The sequence below is a fragment of the Bos indicus genome, chromosome 15 (genome assembly GCF_029378745.1).
Source record: "Bos indicus isolate NIAB-ARS_2022 breed Sahiwal x Tharparkar chromosome 15, NIAB-ARS_B.indTharparkar_mat_pri_1.0, whole genome shotgun sequence".
Lineage (NCBI taxonomy): Eukaryota > Metazoa > Chordata > Mammalia > Artiodactyla > Bovidae > Bos > Bos indicus.
The window spans coordinates 54,983,320-54,998,905 of record NC_091774.1 but is presented as its reverse complement, the minus strand read 5'-3'; the positions used below and the strand labels follow the sequence as shown (position 1 = coordinate 54,998,905).

The 15,586-nt window shown below is 53.3% G+C and overlaps 1 protein-coding gene across 5 annotated transcripts in view; it reads left to right on the top strand.

The window, feature by feature from the left end:
• Positions 1 to 15,586, top strand: part of ARRB1 (arrestin beta 1) — a 78,690-nt gene that overhangs the window by 22,895 nt on the left and 40,209 nt on the right. Inside the window, exon 1 of one of the 5 annotated variants that reach the window (XM_019975201.2) lies at positions 9,204 to 9,295. The exons of 3 other annotated variants lie outside the window; for them this stretch is intronic. In XM_019975201.2, the coding sequence (XP_019830760.1) occupies positions 9,219 to 9,295 (77 nt within the window). In that variant the 5' untranslated portion in view covers positions 9,204 to 9,218. Of the gene's footprint in view, positions 1 to 9,203; positions 9,296 to 14,478; positions 14,618 to 15,586 lie in introns of those variants that run through there. One more of the 5 variants, XM_019975205.2, reaches the window with a different exon arrangement.

The following is a 15,586-nucleotide window of genomic DNA, read 5'->3' as shown; positions in this document are numbered from 1 at the left end:
CATTTGGATTACTGCTTTTTTCCTTCAGCGTTTCCCGTGTCATTAATTTATCCTAATATCCGTGTTTGCTAATGACACATAAGAGTTCCTCATGTGACTGCTCAGCAGTTTATTGAACCATCCCCTTATTTGGTATTTACGTTATTTCCGGTTTTTTGCTATGTAAATAATGTCGGAATGATTAGCTTTAAAGTCATCCGACCGCTTCTGGAGGGCAGAATGCTGGAGGCTGCAGAGGTCCCAGGCTCACGCCACCACCTCCTCCCTTCCTGCCCATAAGCGCCACCTTCTTCCCTCTGGGGGAAAGGAGTTTCCCTCTAGGTAACTCTCAACATGAGGTGTTCCATTTATCTTTAGCTACATAACCAATCACCCGATAACTTAGTAGCTCAAGCAACAACATTCATCTCTTTATCTCCCGGTTTCCATGGGTCACGAACATGGGGGGAGTTCAGCTGGCCAGTTCCAGCTCAGGGCCTCTCCTGTGGTTGCAGCTGGCGTGGGGCTGTGGCCGCTGGGTGCTTCCAGCGAGACCTGGTGATCTGGCGTCTGGCCTTGTCCTACTCTTTCTCTTTCATGGCTGCCTTTCTAATCTAGGCCACCTTCATTTTTCACCTGGATGAATAATATCAACTAAGCGCACCACACTCTCCATGAGCCAGGTATTGTCCTATATTGTCCTAAGCTCTTTACACACATGAAATCGCTTGTGTCATCCTCACAACAGGGACCTTCTTGGTGTTCCAGTGGTTAAGACGCCTCTTTCCAAGGCAGGGAACTCCAGTTCAATCCCTGGTTATGGAACTAAGATCTTATGTACTGCATGGCCAAAAGGTATATTAAAAATACTTAATCCTCACAACAACCCAAGGAAGCAGATGCTGTTGTGATCTCTCTTCTAGCAAATAAATGGCAGATCCGGGACCTGAACCTGGGGCAGCCTCCTTATTAATTCCACCCCTTTGCTAGTCTCCCTGTGTGTGTTAGGGCCTCTCTGCCCTCCAGTCTCCAGCCAGTGGCCGAAGCAAGCTCATTAAAGTACAGCTGCCTCGTGTCTGTTCCTCACTGAAACCCTGCCGCCGTCTGATCACTGTGACAGTGAAATCCACCTCCTGACCAGGCCACCTGGTGACTGGACCCTGCTGCCCTGCCCCTGCTGGCCTCACCTACCGGTCTCCCTCAGCGCCTTCCTCCCCCAGAGCCTTCCCACTGAAGGTTCTGTTTCATTTTGGTTCAGTGCAGCATCCCACCCTGGCCCCCTCCAGAATTACATCACTGCTTCTTTTTCAGCTCCTAACTCACCTGTCACTTGCTGGGGAAGCCTTGACTTTCTCAGGCTGATGGGTCATGCATTCTACACTGGTGGAGCCCTGCCCCTGACAGCATGTAGCCCGAGAGTCACTGTGTACTATTGGCTCCATTTTGCTGTCTTTCTTGCAGGGCTGTTGTGTTGCACACGTACAGGGGATGCCGTAGGCACTATGGTCTGTGCCATACACCCTCCCAGAGTTGGGCAACACAAGGCCCCGCTGCCTTTCCCACCAAAGGGAAAATTCATACAGGCGGGGGCCGTTGCGTGGATCTGCCCTAATCACTGTGGCCAGTAGCATCTGACACACAACAGGCATCTGATGAATATTTGTGGATTACGATTATTAATAATGAGAGCTGACATGTATTAGGGCTTCCCTGGTGGCTCAGTGGTAAAGAATTCACCTGTAGTGTAGGAGATGTGGGTTGGTTCAATCCCTGGGTGGGGAAGATCCCCTGGAGAAGGAAATGGCAACCCATTCCAGTATTCTTGTCTGGGAAATCCCAGGGACAGAGGAGCCTGGTGGGCTACAGTCCATGGGATTGCAAAAGAGTCAGACACGAATGAGCAACTTAACAACAACAACAAAATATATATTACTGGGCAGCAGGCACTAAGCACACTTATTCCTCAGAACAATCCTATGGGATAAGCCCTATTGTTGTTCCCTCTTCTTAGAAGAGGAAATAGGCTGAGGGAGGGGGGAGTTGTTTGACTGATGTCCTCTAGTGAGTGAAGGTTTCAACTGAGGCGGATTAGTTCACTGTGGTAAAAAAGTGAATGAGGGACTGCCCTGGTGGCCCAGTGGTTAAGACCCCTTCTTCCAATGCAGGGGGCTCTGGTTTAATCACTCGTTAGGAACCGGAGACTCCACGTGCTGTTCAGTGTGGCCAAAAAAAAAAAAAAAACAAAAACAAAAATTAAAAAAACAGGAATGAAAGAAAACCCCTGCATTCCAGCAGCTTAGAGTCAGTCAGATGAGGGGAAACCCAGACGAAGGTCATCTCAATGCTGGTGAGGATGTGTGGGGAGGTGGGGCTTTCCTCCAGCAGAGAGAGAGGAAGGAGAGGAGGGCCCCCAGACAGAAGGTGGATCTGCTCTGGGGCCACTGTCCCCCTTGGGCGCCAGGGCGCCTCCTCTTCTGTCTGCAGCCTCTGTCTCCCAGGCTCTGGACCACGGGTGGAGGCCCGAGGAAGGAGGGTGCCAGCAGGGGTGGGGTGGGCGTGAGGTTCTCTCCCAAGTGCTGAAGCCATACCAGAGGCCTCAGTTCTCACCTACTTGGAGGTCTATCCTTCCCAGGGAGGAAGGGGTGGGGGACAGGAGCCCCAATGGTACAGGTGAGGGAGTGGAGAGACCTGGAAACATCAGGGGATTGATTTGTCCAAGGCCCAGAGCCCGGGTCCCTGGAAACCCCTCAGCTCTTGGCACTGAGCGTGTGTGTGTGTGTGTGTGTGTGTACGCGCGCGTCGTGGGGCTGTGTGTTAGAGATGATGCCTCCCTCTTCCTCCGTCCTGACTCCCATCCCAGCCGTGTGTCCTATTAGAGGAAAAGACCTCCCTTAGGTTCTGTGGACTGGCCTCAGGTGCTTGCCAGGTCCTGGTTGTCTGGGAGTCCAGAGCCGCCCCGCGGCCTGGGACTTTTCCCTCCTTTGAATTAATTCCCTGGGTTTCCCACCAGGCTGTGGGCTTTCTAAGGACTGGGCCTGGACTCCCCCATCAGATCAGTTTCGCAGCACAGTACTTTCTGAGTTTGTGTTCTGTCTGCGGTTAGAGCCCAGCCCAGCCCAGGGGTGGGGCCCAGGGGCTTTGGGAAAAGTTGGTACCTGAGCGGGCCTTGAAGGAGCAACAGGAGTGACCAGGTCGAGTCCCCATCCCCTTCCTCCCTGAGCCTCGGCTCCTGCGGCACAGAGCTGGGTGGGCTCTGGTGATGGAGGGGGCTTCCCCTGCCCCTACCCCATGCCTGGCAGGGCTACTGAACTTCCAGAGGCTCCAGCCCCTGGGCGCCTTCCCAGCCACCCGCCCCTCTGAGGCCACAGCTTCGTTTCTTGTCTCCTTCCCCACAGGTCTCAGTCTGCTGGGGATTCTGTTTTGGTTGGAAAGAGGAGGCGGAGGTGTTTGCATGTCTGGCTCTTTCCTCCTTTCTTATTCCTCCTCCCTTCCTCCCTCCTGCCTCTCAAGATGTTTCCTCTGCCAGCCTGGCTCCACTCCAGCCTCTCCCCTCCCTGGGCAGGCCGCAGCCATCCCTCTCCTGCCTGGGGCTTCTGTGGGCTGTGGCTTTCCAGAGTGTGCCCTTAATACCTTCCGCCCCCAGAGGAGGGGTCCACAGGGCAAGGACATCAGAGGAGGGCACCCTTGCCTCCTCCTCCATCCACTGTTGAAAGCCCACACCTCCTGGTGGAGGCGGCAGAGGGGCCCACTCAGGGCTGCCTCCTGTTTGGGGTTCATCCCTTCCCCCTCTGGGCCTTGATTTCCTGGGGAACCCACAGCCAGCACAGACCCTTGGCACAGAGGTACATGGCATGTCTTATGTTCATTTGGTAGTAGTTTTGTGGGCTTTGCCAAGGGCATTGGGGAGCTGCTCCCCACAACTTGGCAGGGGCCTGGAGTGTAGAGTTTGTACTACTTCTCATATCCTCACCTTTTCAAATCTCTGGCTAAGCTAACGTCACTCCCTGGAGAACCCTCTCTGCTCACCCACCCCCTGCCCTGTCTGCCCTCCTTGCAGAGGCTCATGGGGTAAAGCAGACCTGTACCCTGACCTGATGGAGCTTGGTCTGGCCTTTGCCTCGCCAGCACGTTGCACTGTGCCTGCAGCAGGGCAGATGCTCAGTAAATATTTATAGAATGAATGGTTGGAGAGCAGCTAGGGAAGCAGAAGGTGGCATAATGGTGCTTAGGGAGGACTTCTCAGAGGAGGCAGAGCTGACCTGGGGTTTTGAAGGATGGATAGGAGTTGGACACACAGGCAGGGCATTCCAGGAAGAAGGAACACAGCCTGTGCAAATCCTAGGACAGGTGGTGTGTGATCTAGGGCTTAGAGTGTGAGTAAGTGACCAGAGAGGAGGCTGCGGATAAGGGCCTGGATATGGGAGGAACCTCCAGTCTGGGAGTGGGCACCCTGACCTGCTGAAATGCTATCAGAAGTTGGCCCCTTCAGCTGGGTCCCAGGTCTGTGCTTTAGGCCTGGCCTTGAAGGGCACCATGTGTGGAGGGCCCTGGGGGGTTGTCAGGGCTTGTCAGAGTTATTCGCGGATTGGGACTGTATGAATCTAACCCAAGGCTACTGGCTCTGCTCCCCTGGGCCGAGTTGGTCATGAAATTAGAACCCATCAGGGCCAGCTGATTGAAGCAGGCTTTGTGACAACATGTAAGCTAGAACTAAGTTTAGTCATGGTGTCCGTAACTTCCTGGCTATGACCCTGGGCAAATTGTTGATTTCTTTATGCTGCGGTTTCCTCTACAATAAAGATAATAGATGCTACCTCTCAAGATTGTTACAACAATTAACAAAGTAACCTGTGGAAAGCTTTCCTTTTTTCCTCCTTGCTTCTCCCTGTCCTCCCCATCCTTCTCTCCTTCTTAGCAGAGCCGGGCTTTTAGACTGAGGCCTGAGAATGATTTGAAGGATACTGGACACCCTCAGCCCTGATAACTCACCTGAAACCTCTCCTTCCTGGAGGCCCTGGATTCAAAACGCCCCAGTTACGTATGCATTCCTTAGGGTAGTGGTTTTGCGCTCAGGCCACAGCACCAGCTTTGGCAACATCACTTCTAGAAAGGCAGTGGTTAGAAATGCAGATTCCCAGGCCCACCTCTCACCTACTGAATGGGAATGCTGGTGGGGGAGCTCAGCAAGCTGGTTTTCAACAAGCTTCCCAGGTGATTCTGATGTATGTTCGAGTGGGAGAACCACTGTCTGATGCCCAAGGGCCTTTCAGTGGGAGGAGCCTGGCTTTGGGCCTGGAGTCAGAGCACATGGGTGCCCGAGGGGCCAGCTTCAGGGGCGTGTAACCTGTGCCTTCACTCAGGGGCCTGAACTCAGGAGGACCTCTGATTGGTTTAATGCTCTTCTGTCTCTGTCTTGAAATCTGAACAAGGGGCCCTGCGTTTTCATTTTGCACTTGGACCACAGATTATTAAACTGGTCCCAGCATGTTCCAGTTTAGCTGGGTGTCCTCGGGGAAGTCACTTCCTCCTTGAGCCTCACTGTCCTCGTCTGTACAGGGGAGTGATAATCTCCATTGCCTAGAGTGATGGTGAGGATTAAATGTGACGCGTGGGTTCAGCTGTTGGCATGAGGCCTGGCCCAGGCCAGTATGGGGTAGCTTCCAGAGGCCACGTGGCCCACACCTCTGGAGATGCCATACACTGTCTTTGGCTTAATGGGGCTTCCGGTCTGGAGCAGGGACACAGACAGCAAGAGATGAACACTGTGAGAGTGCTCTGGGGGTGCTAAGTGGGGGGATCTGCCCTAGTTGGGGGTCCCTGAAGGCTTTCCGTGCGCATGTGTGCTAAGTCGCTTCAGCTGTGTCTGACTCTTTGGACCCCATGCACTGTGGCCCACCAGGGTCCTCCGTCCGTGGGATTCTCTAATCAAGAATGCTGGAGTGGGTTGCCATGCCCTCCTCCAGGGGATCTTCCTGATCCAGGGATCAAACCCATGTCTCTTATGTCTCCTGCATTGGCAGGCGGGTTCTTTACCACTAACATTACCTGGGAAGCTGAGGAAGTGTTAGATGAGCAAAAATCTGAGCTGGATTGGATGTGAACTTGGTGTGGGGCTGGACAGTGTTGTGGTATTTTCACAGTTTTTAACCACAGGTCTCTGGGGAAGCTGAGGTGAGATGAGAGGGCTGGAGGGAGGGCATGGGCCACAGAGGCCGCAGGTGGAGCAGGAGGCTGCTGTGGGGCCGCATCTCCCAGTCTGGGTCCCTTCCCTTCACAAAGGCCCTAGAACAGCAATAATTTGCAGTACAAACGGACCCTTGCCCAGAGGCCTCCTGGAGCAGAGTAGGAACGTGGCTCTGCCGGCTGGTGCCACAGGCCAAGTTCTTCTCCCTTTGGAAACCTCTGCTTCCTCTTCAGTAGATGGGCCTCCTAATCCCCTCTGGGTGGGCTGTGGTGATGGTCTAGGGAGATGAGCACACACAAGCCCCACCACAGCACCACTGGCAGGAAGTGCTCGGTACAGAGTTGATTCCTGTTTCCCTCTGCTGGTGTGCAAGTGGGATCCCTGGTTTTGGTGTTTGTTTTGTTTTTTAATCTTTCGACGCAGCTGCATGGCATGTAGGATGCTAGTTCCTTGACCAGGAATTGAATGCATGCCCCCTGCATTGGCAATGTGGAGTCCCAACTACTGGACCACACGGGAGCCCAGGTTTTTAATTAGGAGCCCCTGTAGCCTAAGCTAGCTCACTTGGGCGAGTCCTTTCTTAAACTGTAAGACAGATGAGGCTGACAAGCCCTCTTCTGGAGATGATCAAGGACTGACCACCACTGGGGGCCCAGAAGCAGTGGCTTTGGAGACAGCTGAGTGCCCACCTCTCCAGTGCTCTCCCAGGTTAAATTAAACCCCCCAGCTGTGTCACAGAGAGGGAGTGAGCTCCCCTATGGGCACCCTGAGTTCAGGTCCCGCTCTCTCAGTAGTGAACACAACTTTCATTTATCGCCGTCTTCACGGCACCAGGCGCGTCCCGTGCATTCAGGGAGAAAGGCACTGCCATTCCCGTTTCAGAAGGGAGGACCAGAACGACTCCCTCCTTGGCCAGGGTCACCCAGCTAGTGAGTGGCAGACCCCAAAGCTTTGCCTCCTACTCCCGTAGTGACACACTGTGAAACTGGGGTCAAGTCCAGACTTTTCTGTGCCCTGAAGGACAGGACCCGCCATTCTTAGAGGCCCCTTCAGCTGCAGTGGCCTATGGTCTGTGTCTCTGGGAGGGCCTGTCCCCAGGGGGGACATCTGCCACACACTTCAGGCTACTATTTTTTACTGTGTAGAATAATACCGACTTACCCATGCCCTCTAAGCTCCAGCCTCCCAGGCCTGTCATCCTGACCCCTGGCCCTGCTCTCTCTCTCTTACCCACACGGAGGAGCAGGAATGGCCAGGACCCGTGGTTTCTCCACCACAAGGGGCCTGGAGCAGAGGGGGCAGGGGTGCCGAGCCCTGTGGGAAGGGGAAAAGGTCTGATGGCTCCGGAGAACTGACCGACAGTGTGACTGCAAAATACGGGGTGCGAGGGAGTGTGGTGGAGTAAGGGTTGGAGGGCTGAGCAGGGGCCAGATTGTGAAGGGCTTGTGGGGAGCAGTTAAGGGGTTTGAGGCGGAGAAAGGACTTGATCAAGTCTGTGTCTGGCATGACTGAGAAAAATGCCAATGATAGTTAACACAATGTCAGGCACGCAGCATTCAAAGCCACTCATCACGGTTTGATGCTTTTTGTTATATGGGACGTTATGAATACCCAGATTCTACTCTTAGCCGCTGTGAGAACTTGGGCCAGTCACGAAACCCTAGGACCTCCTTTTTCACACCAGTAATGTAGGAAGAAGGATATGGAACCTTCTCCCAAGGATTTTATCAAGATCAAAGAGAGATAATAGGGAGATTTCATCTCATCTCTGTTAATGCTGAAGACACTCAGCTCCCCAAGCCCAGCTTTATAGCCAGGGCCCTTCCTCTGTGTCACATGCCTGCCTGCTTCCCAGTTTGGGGCAGGGTAGGACTCAGCCACTGGCCCCAGAAGCCCCCAGTCACAATGCAGCCCCTTTCAGGCAGGGCTTTACCTTCCCCAGATCCCTACTCTGTCCTTGGTCTTCACCCTACAAGCGACAGACCTCCGCCTCCTCCTCAGACTCTCCCCTAGCTTTGGTGCCCTGGCCAGGGGGCTCCCAGCCTTAAGAGCTCATGGAGATGCCCAGTAAGCCAGTGTGGTATGGAGGGGAGCATGCAGAACCTGAGAACATTATGTGCCTTCTCTGAGCCTCAGTTTCCTCATCTGCAAAATGGGAATGGGGTTACCTATTTTGTTAGTCTTCTTTTGCTCCTGTAACAAATTACCATAAATTTAGTGGCCTAATACAACATACATTTATCCTCTTATAGTTCTGGATGTCAGAGTCCTATCACAGATTGGCAGGGCTGCATTCTTTCTGGAGGTTCCAGGGGAGCATCCATTCTTTTGCCTTTTCTAGCTTCTGGAAGCTGCCTGCATTTCTTGGCTTCTGGCCCCATCCTCCATCTTAAAGCCATTAGCACAGCATCTTCCAGTTTCTCTCATTGCTTCGATCATCCTCACCTTGCCTTTTCTCCCTCTGACCCTCCTGCCTCCTGCTTACAAGGACCTTTGTGATTACACTGGGTCCACCCAGATAAAGCAGGGTTATCTCCCCATCTCCAGATCCTTAACTAACATCATGTCTGCAGTTTCTTTTACCATGTAAGGTAACAGCTTCGCAGCGCCAGGGATTGAGATGTGAGCATCTCAGGGGGCCGTGATTCAGCCTGTCACACATTCCTTGCAGGGTAGCTATGAGGATTAAATGAGACGAGAACTGTGAAAGGATCAAACGGTACCAGGGACATGGCAGTCAGTCCCTAGACACATTTTCTTCAGTCCTCTCTCTGGGCCTCTGAGTCCCTAGCTGAAAAAAGAGGCCAATTGTAACAGTTGGATCCCGCCTTCTCTCGAGCGTGTTTTATGGTCAGGCAGACTGCACCCTTAGCCCGGGATGCATAGGAAGCAGCAGAATTGAGGATGCCCCCCGGACAGCTCTCGGAAAAGCCTCCCTTCTCCCCTCCCTCTCGGAGGCAGGCCTCCTTTCAGTTCCTGGCCCGCTGAGCATTTCCCATCATTCCCAGGGATGGCTGATGGGAAAGGCTGAGCTCACTGCTCCCTGGGGAGGGCGATGGGTGGAGGGAGGGGAGGGAGAGGCTGGCGGCAGCTGCTTGGAGAGAAGGGCAGAGGAGATCTACAGAGGGAGAGGTGAGGTTGTCAGCGCTCAGGGGGAGTGGGAGAGGGTGAGGCCGGGCCTCCTGGCTGAGCCTCGGAGAACTGTCAGCCTTTCCGCAGCCTCCTCCGTGCTGCTCCGTGTGTGTGTGCCAGCTGCCCCTTCTGAGAGGCCCTGGGGTCCGGGGGAGTGTGTATGTATGCTGGCGATGGGAGGGGGTGTCACAGGCCAGCGGGAACTACAAGTGAGAGAGGAATACCTTCCCCTTCCTGAGAAGAGGGCTATTTCAGCCAGCATACATCCCCGCCCCTTCCCTCTGCCCAGAAATTGGTCACCTTCATCTGCCTTCACTGCACTTCTCTTTTCTTATTTGCATGTGTGTGTGTGTGTGTGTGTCGGGGGGTAATAACACCATTCGGGGATTTGAGAGACTCAAGTGAGATAGTGATTTTGAAATGTACACTCTGCTATATAAGGACGTGTGATTCCGTGCATACGCACATCACTTTGACGTTCTCTCTTCTGCACCTTGACAACCTGGCAAATTCTTAATCATCCTTTAAGTCCTGGCTCAGGTGTCACCTGCTCTTTGTAACTCTCTCAGCAGCCCCCTGTCCACCTGGGAAGAACAAAGCTGCTCTCTCCCCCGAGTTACCCTCTCTTTAACCCTCTGTGGGTGCCTTATGCAAGGATGGTTGTTCACAGTGGGCCTCCCCCACTGTTTGCGGGCAGTGCGTTCACCACCGGCCCCTCCAGTTCTCAAGGCCACAGTGGCTGTGGTAGAGCAGAGGCAGGATGGTGAAGGCGCTGGGGAGCTGATCTCCTGGAGTCTGGCCTTGGCAAAGTCCCCATGTGGCAGTCCAGTCCTTAGAATCGAGCAGATTCCCATGAGGGCCTCAGTCAGATTCAGGGACTCTGCTCAAAGCAGGTGGCCATTCATCTGTGTATAAGAGCCCTTCACTTTCTGTGATGTACATACTCATGCCTGCTGCCCAGGACCTCCTATACGTAATCAGGATACCAAAGGGCCATGTTGGCCATGACATTTCTGGAAGAGAGTGAAATCTGAGCCAAGGGAGGGGGAGAGGCTATTTAGGCCCTAGGGAGTGTATTCCATAAGCTCACCTACCACACTCTGGGCTTCCCTCATAGGTCAGTTGGTAAAGAGTCCACCTGCAATGCAGGAGACCCCAGTTCGATTCCTGGGTGGGGAAGATCTGCTGGAGAAGGAGTAGGCTACCCACTCCAGCATTCTTGGGCTTCCCTTGTGGCCCAGCTGGTAAAGAATCTGCTTGCAATGTGGGAGACCTGGGTTTGATCCCTGAGTTGGGAAGATCCCATGGAGAAGGGGAAGACTACCCATTCCAGTATTCTGGCCTGGAGAATTCCGTGGACTGTATAGTCCATGGGCTCACAAAGAGTTGGACACTACTGAGCAACTTTCACTCACCACTCCAGGATCCCCAGCAGGCTCATATCCCAGTGCCTCAGGCCCATCAGATACATAGAGAGGACCGGATAAATGTTGGGAGATGCGGCATGGTGGTTAAAGGTGCCTCCACCTCCTCTCTGTCTTCCTCCATCTCTCCAGAGCCCTGGGCAGTCTTGTTCATCCTGGAACTTCTGGTGCCTCTCAGTGCCCTAGTCCTACCATGTAGTGAACTTGGATTATGTTCCAGGCATAGGCAGACATCAGCTCATTCATTCCCCTCCACACCCTGGAGGTGGTCTTACCTAGGTGAGGATAGGTGAGGTGAGGAGCCGTGAAGTGCCAGGGTAGAGATCTGGACCCTGTTCCCAATTACTCTCCCATTTTCTTCAATATTTGTGTGGTCTTCCTGGGGTTTGAGGAAAGATGACTAGAGTCTCCAGGTTAGGGAAGGTGGAGCTGGTACTGAGTTGTCGCTCCAGACAGGTTGGTGGCTAAGGCCTAGCACTGATCTTCCCAGCAGGTTTCTTGTACCCCACCCTTACCCCCAAAGACATGTGAGGAGCAGGTGGAAGGGGGCTTACCAAGGGGAGAGGCTCAGAGGTGCCCCAGAATGCCCCTCCCTGCTCGCTGTCTCACCGAGGGCAGCTGCTCTTGGCTGGCCTCACTGTGCTCACCTCGTCTGCAAGCCTGTGTGTTCTTGGAAGTCATGGAAATGCATTTCTTAAAAATGCTCAGCAATACCAGGCTTTGGTCTCTGCCCAGCACTCTGGCCTCCCAGAAACTCTTCATACCCATCACCTCCTCTCTGCTGCCCGGACCCATACGAGGTAACGTGACCCTCACTGAGAGCCAGTGATCCAGCTGAACCCTGTCCATCAGGGACCCGTCCAGGGCCTCCCAGCGAGTCTGTTTCTTGTGGGGGATAGTGATGATGGTAAGTATCATCACCACTGACAGAGCTCTAACTGTGTGCCAGGGCCTCGCTGAACACTCTAGATGGCTGAAGCACAGGCTGATGAGGCAGCAGGCCTGCCTCACCCCAGCCCACAGCTCCTTTATGTTGCCCCTTGTTTGTGCACAGTCCCTGCCCTGGAGCAGCTCCCATCCTGGGCGGCAAACTCCCACTGGATCACGCCCACACAGGAGGTGTACGAGCTAGTGCCCTCAGCCTGGAGGCTTGGTAAAGCCCCCCTAGAAGGAATAATGCTTTTTCCCTACTTGAGTTGTCCTCAAGATTAAACAGGAGGAATAGATCAAATACTTAGCATATGACAAATAAATACATGATAAATCTTAAAATATTGATATTGTGGTTTTGGGGGTTTGTTTTCTCAAGTTTAATAAAACTACTCAGTTAAAAGTTTCAAAAGAAGGTTAACTTCTTCATGATTTTGAGTTGACAGGTGCACATTTTACATCTGTAATACAGCTATTTCAGAGAACCTCTTACATAGGAACTATACCTCAGGATGACCAATAATGAAAGTATTTGGTTTGGAGCACAATTAGGATAAATTGTACCTTTCAACAGTATCTAATTCTTTTAAAACCCAGAAGTGTTGTTACTATATTTTTACTTCCTCATATATCAAGTAGATGGTTTGAACTGCTTATATTTCTTATTTCTGCTCTGTGACTTTGAGAAAGTAATTTAATTTCTCTGTGTTTCATCATATATAAAGTGGGGAATGAGAGTATCTACCTTACAGGGTGCTTGTGAGGATTAAATGAGTTAAATATAGTATTTAGAATAGTACCTGACCAGGTGGGTCAGTGGTAAAAAAAAAGCTGCCTGTAATGCAGGAGACGGGTTTGATCCCTGGTTGGGTAAGACCCCCTGGGGAGGGAAATGGCAATCCACTCCAGTATTGCCTGGGAAATCATGGGATTGCAGAAGTTACTTAGTTGCTAAGTTGGCCACGACTTAGCAACTAAATAACAATAACAATAGGTTATATTGAAAATAATTATTACTATTTCTTTATAAGAAAATATACCCAGATACAGTTACTGAATCCAGTCAGGTTACTTTTCAGCCAATACTCTTCAGCTAACATTCACTAAGTACTGGCTGGTCCTGGGCTTGTCTGGGTCTTGATCTTGGGGCTCAGCTGCTCCTGGCTCTGCCCAGGGACTTGGGCTGCCTGCTCGGTTTCCGCCTCTTGCTCCTAGCCCCCAGGGCTCTGGGTGAGGCTGAGCTCATAAAAAGTGTCGGCAAAGCACTTTGTGGATCGATGCTAACTAATAGCAGCTCCCTGGAGCTGGCACGTGTAGGGAAGATGATCACAGAGGCAGCTTGCGCTAGGCTCAGGGGCGGCCCCTGGGGAAGGGCAGTGATATCCTCAAGGCGGGGCCCGGCCCTGCCATCCCTCCTCCCTGTCGCCTCCTGCCACTTAGCCAGCAGTGGGTGCCGACAGAGTTTGGAGATGGATGGGGAGTATTAGTGGCCACATAGAGAAAAGATTTGCCCGTTTCGTGGCAGAGTCAGGAGCATAGATCCATCCAGCCCACACATCTGGTCACTTCCACCTGGATCTGGGGGCATGGCCTGTCTTGGGCAAGCTCTTGTCAAGGCTCTCCCAGTCGACTCCATCACCATCTCTCAAGAAGTCAACATTCCTGACTGAAACAGACAGATGCTGGCCTTTGCCCAGACACACGGCTGTCTTAAGGATGGCAGAATGGTTTCCTTTCAGTCATGGGCAGGAATGGGAAGTTGGCATGGGGTCTTGTGCAAGAGAAGATGTGGGCGAGACTTCCCCCAGTTCTGCCCTAGGGGGACATCCTCCTCTGTGTCTCAGACTGAAGTGAAGTCTGTTTTGGAAACTGCTGAGGAGGCAGCAGACAGGGCGTTCTCTGCCCTCTGGGGTTCATAGTCAGATGGAGGAGGCATGGTCTTATTCAGGAGAGGCACCAGTCTGATGGAGGGCAGGGGGGTGGTGAGCGGGGAGGTGAATGTGGCTTCTGTTTCCTGGGTCTTCTTATCTTACAGAAGGGACATAGCCCTCTTGCCTTCTGGCAGCCCCTTGTCTGAGGGTGGAAGCATTAACTTCTTCTGCAGGGACCTCCTGTCTGATGGAGGAGTCGTGGCCACTTTCTTCCCCTGGGGAATTCTTATCTGATAGAGGAGATTCGACCTCTGTCCTCAGGAAGGCCTCTTGTCTCTCTGATGGGAGAGGCTCATCTTGTTCTCTCACTCAAGAAGCCCCATTTGACAGCTTCTGCCTTTGCTCCCTGTCTTCCTGGCCTGATTCATGGGGAGCCCTGGCATGAATGGGGAGGGGAGGACTCCCCCCTCCCATGGGGAGTCTACAGGCAATAGCCACAGAGACAGCTGGGCAGAATACTGGGCTAGGCTGCCATGGGGCAGGGAAGAAGGGGGTGCTTTAGAGGGGCTCCCCTAGCAAGTAAAGGTGACACGGAAGAGGCTTCCTATGTGGCAGTCTGATGGAAGGGGGTGGCTGGCTGTGATGAGTAGTCACTGAGGGTAAAGGGGGAGCCTCCTCCAGGCTGGAAAGCAAAACTCGAGGGTCACTCGGGAGCCCCTGTGCCTGCAGGCTAAACTGCTATGGTGGGAAGGGCCTGGGAGACCCTCACCTTCTGCCTGTCTGTGGGCAGGCCGAGTGCTCTGAGCCCAGAGACATCCGCCCTCCAAGACCCGAGAAGCCCAGAGAAGAGGAAACAGGACGCGTATCAGGAACGCCTTTTCCTTTTCTTTGTAACTAACCCACTCACTCGGGGCTTGGGAGAGCCAATCCTGGATCCTGCCGGCTTGCTCTGGCCTGCTGCTGCTGCCTGCAGCCCCCCGCGCTGGGTTTTCCACGGCCTCCCTCCTCCCCACACCGCCCCCCACCTGCCTCGGCTTCTGCTCCTGGGCTGGTCCCTTAATTCCACCGAGACTCAGGGCTCTCATCTGTAAAATGGGGTAAGACTTCCTATCTGCCTCCTGAGGAAGTTTGTTTTGTCCTCTCTTTATAGGATTTACATAGTGCATTCCTTTATCTCTGGGATTCACCTTGAGCACTTCCTGTGTGCTGACCTCTGGGGTGGGCGGAGACAGTGTAGGCGAGGAACAGGTGTGGGCAGACAGGAAGTCTGTTTGGGACTTGTGTGAGGAGTCTGGGGACATCGGAGTACACATGTCCCAAGGCTAGTGGCTTTGGGGTCAGAGAGGTTCTGGCTGGAGACGGAGGTTTGGCTTACCAGCATCCGGTGGCAGCTAAAGTGGCCGGGTGGGTAGAGTCACCAAGGGAACTGCTTGTCATGGGTCCTGGGAGAGGGCGGAGGTCAGGCCCTGGAGGCTACAGCAGAGAGCTGGGCACAGGGCAGGGATGGGCCATCACTCAGCCAGGGCTCCAGTGGCCAAGAGAAACGGGCGTGGGATGGGGTCACTGCGTGGTGTTCATGGCGGGTGTCAAGACCTTTGCTTTGGCAGGCTGGGTGTGGGGGTCTGTGGGAAAGACGGGCCTTCGGATGAGGAGGCGGTAATTACTGCAGAGGTGCTAGACATCAAAGAAGGTGGTCAGTCAGATTGGCATCCTCTTTTCTTTTTGGCCTCACGGTGAGGTATGCGGGATCTTTGTTTCCTGACCAGGGATTGAACCCATGCCCTCTACAGTGGAAGTGTGGAGTCTTTACCGCTGGATTGCCATGAAAGTTCCAGCTTGGCCTTCTCTCATTCTCATGATTCAGTTACTCCTCTGCTGGCTAGAGGGCTGCCATGGGAGCACTTGTGTATTTGTGTGGTGTGTATGTGGTTTATGTTGCGAGAGTTGTAGATGATGTGTATGTGGGGCGGGTGATGCTTGTGTGCATGTGGAGTGTGCTTAGTATTGGTGTGTGTGGTGTGTATAAGTGTGTGGGATATGTATGTGGTATGAGGTGTGAAGCATAC